Genomic DNA, 7451 nt, shown 5'->3' on the forward strand with positions numbered 1-7451 from the left:
GCGCCCGGCCAAGAAGTGACTTTTAATCTGTGGCTGATTAAAAGGATGTCTGGAAGGAGAAATGATGGGGCTGAAGACCCAAGCAGAGACAGGTCCCTGCCGCAGACCATGCCTCAGGATCCACTCAGGAGCCAAGGGTAACCGACACTATCAGAGAGCATGCAGTTTGGAAGCATTCAGTCTGGCTTCTGCAGGACTCTTCTGTCCTGGAGAATGCCTTCCTTAGGTGCTTACTTGGTTTCCCATACCTAACTAACTCCATACCTAACTAACCTCTCCAGGCTCCAAAGAGTAGGGCTCCTGACTTTATCATGCAGATGGAGGCAACAAAGGGACACATGAGAATTAATAGCAGTGAGGAAGTCACTGTAACTACGGTCCTAACAAACCTGGGTCCACATCCCAGTCCTGGATGGCACTGCCAGTTCCCCGAAGAGTGGTGAGCTTTATTTATTTACTTTTTTGAGATAGTTTCACTCTGTCACCCTGGGTAGAGCGCAGTGGTGTCATCGTAACTGACTCCAACCACAAACTCCTGGGCTCCAGCAATTCTCCTGCCTTAGCCTCCTGAGCAGCTGGGACTACAGGCATGTGCCACCACACCTAGTTGTAGCATGTTGTCAGTATGTCTGTCATTTATTTTTGTGGCTACATAATATTCTACTGTATGGATATACCACAATTTATCATTTCATCTGTTGATGGACATTTGGGTTTTTTCCACCTTGTGGCTATGATGAATACTGCTGCTATAAACATTCATGTACAAGTGTCTGTATGGACATATTTTTCAGTTCTTCAGGGGTTATATATTAATACCTAGGAGTGGAATTGCTAGGTCATAAGGTAATTCTATGTTTGGGCTTCATAAAAATTAAAAACTTTTTTGCATCAAAGAACAATATCAAGAATGTGATCAAACAAAGTCATTGATTCATTCAGTTAATTTTTGTGGATGAAGTGAGACAGAAGTCCAGCTTCATTCTGTTGCATGTAGATATCCAGGTGTCCCAGCACATTTTGTTGAAGAGACTATTCATTCCCCCATTGAACGGCCTTAGCATCCTTGTCAAAAATCAACTGGCTGTAGAAGTTTGCATTTATTTCTGGGCTCTCAATTCTGTTCTACTGGTCTGTGTCCATCCTTATGCCAGTACCACAGTGTTCTGATTACTGTAGCTTTGTATGAGTTTTAAAGTTAACTTGCCTTTTTCATGTAACCTGAGTATCTTTCCATGTCAGAATGCTAAAGCCATCTCATTCCTTCTAGTGGCTGCACAATAGTCCATTGTATGGACAGACCCTACAATGACACAATACTGAACCAGCCCTTAACTGATGGACATCACATTGTCTCTAATTTTTTCTCCCTCACACTCAGTGCTGCGTCAGTCATCCAGGTGTACACTTCTCTATATATCAGTATGAATATTCCTGTAAGATCAATTTCTAGGAGAGAAAGAGTTGAGTCAAAGAGTAATGTGTTGGGACTGCAAACTAGTACAACCTCTGTGGAAAGCAATATGGAGATACCTCAAAGAGCTACAAGCAGAACTAACATCAGTCACAGCCCCCAAGAACCTTGCCTGGTGCCCTTTTATTGGGTAGGCGCTCCGGGAGCGCCCTCTAGTGTCCCATTGTATTAGTTTCCTAGGGCTGCTGAAACAGTAAGGCACGCCTTGATTTATTGCGCTCTGCTTCATTGTACTTCACAGATACTACATTTTTTTTTTTACAAATTGAAGGTTTTTGGCAACTCCGCATCAAGCAAGCCTGTCAGTGCCATTTTTCCAACAGCATATGCTCACATTATGTCTCTATCACATTTTGGTAAGTGTCATATTTAAAACTTTATTAATACTGTGTCTGTTATGGTGATATGTGATCAGTGACCTTGGATGTACTACTGTAATTATTGGGGGAGCCACAAACTGTGCCTGTATAAGATGTCAAACTTAATAAATGTTGTGTGTGTTCTGACTGCTCCATACGCTGTTTCCCTATTTTTCTCCCTTTCCTCGGGCCTTCCTATTCCCTGAGACACAACCATATTGAAATTAGTTAATAACCCAGGATAGCTTCTAAGTGTCCAAGTGAAAGGAAGAGTCACACATCTCTTATTTAAATCAAAAGCCAGAAATGATCAAGCTTAGTTAGGAAGGCATGTCAAAAGCTGAGACAGGCTGAAAGCTAGGCCTCTTGCACCAACAGCTAACCAAGCTGTGAATGCAAAGGAAAAGCTCTTGAAGGAAATGAAAAGTGCTACTCCAGTGAACACAGGAATGATAAAGCTAAACAGCCTTATTGCTGATATGGAGAAAGTTTTGATGGTCTGGATAGATGACCAAATCAGCCACAACATTCCCTTAAGTCAAAGCCTAATCCAGAGCAAGGCTCCAACTCTCTTCAATTCTATGAGGACTGAGAGAAGTGAGAAAGCTGCAGAAGGAAAGTTAGAAGTTAGCAGAGATTGGTTCATGAGGTTTAAGAAAAGAAGCCAATGAAGGTGGCTACACTAAATAGCAGATTTTCAATGTAGATGAAACAGCTTTCTATTCAAAGAAGATGCCATCTAGGACTTTCATAGCTAGAGAGAAGTCAATGCCTGCACTTCAAAGCTCACAGCTTCAAAGGACAGGCTGACTCTCTTATGTGGGGTTAATGTAGCTGGTGACTTTAAGTTGAAGCTGATGATCATTTACCGGTCTGAAAATCCCAGGGCCTTTCAGAATGATGCAAAAGGCTGGGCGTGGGGGCTCACACCTGTAATCCTAGCACTCTGGGAGGCTGAGGTGGGAGGATTGCTTGAGCCCAGGAGTTTGAGACCAGCCTGAGCAAGAGTGAGACCCTGTCTCTACAAAAAATAGGAAGAAATTAGCTGGACAACTAAAAATATGTAGAAAAAATTAGCCGGGCATGGTGGTGCATGCCTGTAGTCCCAGCTACTCTGGAGGCTGAGGCAGAAGAATCGCTTGAACCCAGGAGTTTGAGGTTGCTGTGAGCTAGCCTGATGCCACGGCACTCTAGCCCAGGCAACAGAGCAAGACTCTGTCTCAAAAAAAGAATGATGATAAATCTACTCTGTCTGTGCTCTGTAAATGGAACAACAAAGCCCGGATGACAGCACATCTGTCTACAGCTTGATTTACTGAATGTTTTAAGCTCACCGTTGAGCCCTACTGCTCAGGAAAAGATTTTGTTCCAAATGTTGCTGCTCATTGACAATGTACCTAGTCACCCGGAACTCTGATGGAGATGTGCAAGATTAATACTGTTTTTTGCCTGCTAACACACATCCACTCTGCAGCCCATGGATCAAGGAATAATTCTCATGTTCAGGTCTTAGTATTTAAGAAATGCATTTGTAAGGCTATAGCTGTCTTAGTAGCGATTCCTTTGATGGACCTGGGCAAGGAAATTGAAAACCTTCTGGAAAGGACCCACCATTCTGGATACCATTAAGAACATTCATGATTCCTGGCTGGCTACAGTGGCTCACGCCTGTAATCCTGGCACTCTGGGAGGCCAAGGCGGAGGATTGCTTGATCTCAGGAGTTCAAGAGCAGACCAAGTCTCTACTAAAAATAGAAAAATTATCCCGGTGCAGTGGCGCGCGCCTGTAGTCCCAGCTACTTGGGAGGTTGAGGCAAGAGGAGGATTGCTTGAGCCCAGGAGTTTGAGGTTGCTGTGAGCTACAATGATGCCGTAGCCCAGGCAACTCTCTGGGCCCAATCCCTTCCAAACCCAGCCTCTTCCCTCAAGGTCTTTCAAAGCATTTCTTAGCCTTGTGGACTAGCCCTGTGGCCAAAGGTGGGACACTTTCTTCAGCTCTTCATTCAATCATCAGCTTCTCCTAACCGTCTTTGCTGGCCGTGCGCTAGCATTGTCCTGAGACTACAGTGGGGACCAGGCCCAGCAAGCCCTGCCTCACAGTCCCTGTAGGGTAAGAGACACTCCACAAGCATAGTCTCCTTCATTCATCCAGCAAGTATTTGCTGACAAGTGCACAGCTGTGTGTGATAGTTTGGATTGTGTCCCCAAAAAAGATATGTTGATGTGCTAACCTGTGGATGTGACATTGCAACAGTTCAGTCCCATCTTCAGCCTCCACTTCTAATTTTAGTTCTCATACTCTTTCTACCCCATCTGCAATGATTTTCTCCACTGAAGTCTCGAACCTCTCAAAGTCATCCATGAGGATTGGAATCAGCTTCTTCGAAACTCCTGTTCATATTGACATTTTGACCTCCTCCCAGACATCACAAAATTTTTTTTTTCCTGAGGCTTTTAGGCTTGGACTGAGCCACACTACCAGCACCCCAGGGTCTCCAGCTTGCAGATGGCCTGTCATGGGACTTCTCAGCCTCTATAATTGCATGAGCCATTTACCGTAATAAATCCCCTCCCATCTATCTCTCTGTCTATCTATCCTATTGGTTCTGTCTCTTTGGAGTACCCTGACTCATACAAGTGTAAGAGTTAAGAACTCCGGGGGGTGGGGGTGGGCCCAGTCCTGGAGGGGGCACCCTTTGTGAGTTTTATGTCTAGGAGCTCTACCAGGTTCTCCCAGTGAATATCAGAGATAGAGCCCCTTGTACTTCTGGCAGGAGGAGGAGGAAGTAACCATTTTCTGTGAAAGCATTCTGCCAAAATATTCTTTTTTCTTAATAAAACCTCCCTGCATGAGAAACCATTCTACCAGAGCCTATCCCACTGGGGTTTTATCAGAGCCTCAGCAACACAGGGGAAGGGAAATACCTGACTCCAGCCCCCTGTAGCTATCCTGTCCCACCTAAAGGGGAGGGGACTGAGAAGCACTGGGGAAGGTCACAGTCTGGGGGCACAGGCTCACCAAACACTGAGACCTCATCACAGGCCTGCAAAATGCTTCCCTTTCCCCTACGCCTTCCTCCCACCACACCACTAAAAGCCTGTGTGTCAGAGTTCTTTTATCCGGAACATCATGTCCAGCTTTCAGCAAAAAATAACAAGGCATACTAAAAGTCAGAATACACAGTTTGAAAACACAGAGCAGACATCACAATCAGACTTAGATGTGGCAGAGATGTTGGAATTATGAGACCAACTAATTTATATATTTATTTAATTTTTTTTGAGACAGGATTTTGCTCTGTTACTCCAGCTAGAGTGCAGTGGTGTCATCATAGCTCACTGCAACCTCAAACTCCTGGGCTCAAGTGATCCTCCCACCTTGGCCTCCCAAAGTGCTAGAATTACAGGTGTGAGTCACCACACCTGGCATAGACCAACTAATTTAAAACAACTGTGATTAATATACTAAGGGCTCTAATGGGAAAAGTAGGGAACGTGCAAGAACAGATGGACAACATAAGAAGGAGGATGGAAATTCTAAGAAAAAATTTTTAAAATGCTAGAGATCAAAAACACTGTAACAGAAAAGAAGAATGCCCTTGATGGGCTTATTAGTAGACTGGACATAGCTGAGGAAAGAATTTCTGAGCTTGAGGATATGTCAATAGAAATTTCCAAAATTCAAAGAGATCAATGCTGTGTGTGGAAATTAAGAAAGAAAAAAAGACTGAAAAAAAAAAACAGAACAAAATATCCAAAAACTGTAGGACAACTACAAAAGGTGTAACATACATATAATGGGAATACTAGAAGAAGAAAGAGGGAAGGGACAGAGGAAATACTTAAAGCAATAATGACTGAGAATTTGCCCCAAGCTAAGGTCAGACACCAAACCTGAGGTTTTGTTTTCCAGGAATCTCCAAGAACACGAAGCAGGATAAATGCCAGAAAACAAAAACAAACAAACAAACACTACACCTAGGAACATCATCTTCAAACTTCAGAAAATCAAAGATAAAACATCTTCAAAGAAGACAGAAGGGAAAACTTATCTATAGGATAACAAAGATGAGATTTACATGCAGCTTCTCCTCAGAAACCATGCAGGCAAGAAGAGAGTGAAAGGTTATATTGTCTATTTAATTTATGTCAGGATATGTAAAGGGGACATTGAGCCGGGCATGGTAGTGTGTGTCTGTAGTCCCAGCTACTCAGGAGGCTGAGGCAGGAGAATCACTTGAGCCCAGGAGTTCGAGACCAGCCTGGGCAACAATAGCGGGACCCTTTCTCAGAAAAAGAAAAAATGGGGGAGAGGCATTACATTAGGTTATTAAGTATGGAATGTCCGATTTCCTTAAGTACTAAGTTTGACCATTGATATCTCTGACATTTCACTTTGACAATTCTTTTTTTTTTCCCCCGCCCCCCCTACAATTCTTGTTTTGTGTTTATTGTGAAGGTACAACATCAGTCTTTCAAATGCGTATTTTGGCTTGTGATTATCTTTCAAATTTTTTTTTAGAGCAATTTTTGTGAAACTATGGGTAAGTCAAAAATTCCTGTTATTTTCGAATATGAGTTCTGTCATGGAACCAATGCAGCACAGACAGCTGGAAATATCAATGATGTGTTTGGGAAGAATGTGGCTAATGAAGCACAGTATGTCAATGGTTTGAGAAGTTCCATTCTAGTGATTTTAATCTTGAAAATGAGCCACATGGGTGACCTGTGACCAAGGTAGATAATGATGAGCTGAAAGCTGTAGTGGAAGCGAATCCATCTCAACTTAGGCGTGAATTAGCAGCAAGGTTTGACGTTACTATTCCAACAACATTGGACCATTGGAAACAAATGGGCAAGGTAAAGAAGGTGGATAGATGGGTTCCACATGAATTAAACGAGCCTCAGAAGAGAAATCGTCTCAAAGTTTGCCTTTCTTTGCTGTCATGACATAAAGGTGAACCATTTCTACACCTCATTGTTACGTGTGATGAAAAATGGATTCTTTCTGACAATCACAAGCATTGAGGCACAATGGTTGGATAAAGATGAAGTGCTGAAACACAGTCCAAACTGAACATTCATCAAAAAAAAGCTAATGGTGTCTGTTTGGTGGTCCAGCACTAGTATCATCCACTACAGCTTCATGAAACCTGGTCAATGGATTACAGCAGATGTCTACTGCACCCAATTGGATGAAATGAGGAGGATGCTTGCGATTAAGCACCTGAGATTGGTCAATAGAGACGGCCAATCCCTTTTTTTTTTTTTTGAGACAGAGTCTGGCTTTGTCGTCTTTGTCATCCCGGCTAGAGTGCTGTGGCCTCAGCCTAGCTCACAGCAACCTCAAACTCCTGGGCTCGAGCCATCTTTCCTGCTTCAGCCTCCCGAGTTGCTGGGACAACAAGCAGTCACCACGATTCCCCGCTAATTTTTCTATTTTTTTAGTAGAGTCAGGATCTCGCTGTTGCTCAGGCTGGTCTCAAACTCTGCTGAGCTCAAGCAGTCCTCCCGCGTCAGCCTCCCAGTGTGCTAGGATTACAGGCGTGAGCCACAGCACCCAACCCAGGCCAATCCTCTTGTAAGACAATGCTCAACCACATGTAACACAAACAATG

General features: G+C 43.5%; 1 protein-coding gene across 5 annotated transcripts in view; it reads left to right on the plus strand.

Moving 5' to 3' along the window:
• Positions 1-7451, plus strand: part of CCBL1 (cysteine conjugate-beta lyase, cytoplasmic) — a 44628-nt gene that overhangs the window by 2509 nt on the left and 34668 nt on the right. Inside the window, exon 1 of one of the 5 annotated variants that reach the window (XM_012639873.1) lies at positions 43-137. The exons of 2 other annotated variants lie outside the window; for them this stretch is intronic. Coding sequence is in view for 1 of the 3 variants with exons in the window: in XM_012639877.1 (XP_012495331.1) it covers positions 1801-1830 (30 nt within the window). In the remaining 2 variants the exon portion in view is untranslated. Of the gene's footprint in view, positions 1-42; positions 138-1689; positions 1831-7451 lie in introns of those variants that run through there. 2 more of the 5 variants (XM_012639877.1, XM_012639875.1) reach the window with 2 other exon arrangements.

This window comes from Propithecus coquereli, unplaced genomic scaffold (genome assembly GCF_000956105.1).
Source record: "Propithecus coquereli isolate 6110/MARCELLA unplaced genomic scaffold, Pcoq_1.0 Scaffold142, whole genome shotgun sequence".
Classification (NCBI taxonomy): domain Eukaryota; kingdom Metazoa; phylum Chordata; class Mammalia; order Primates; family Indriidae; genus Propithecus; species Propithecus coquereli.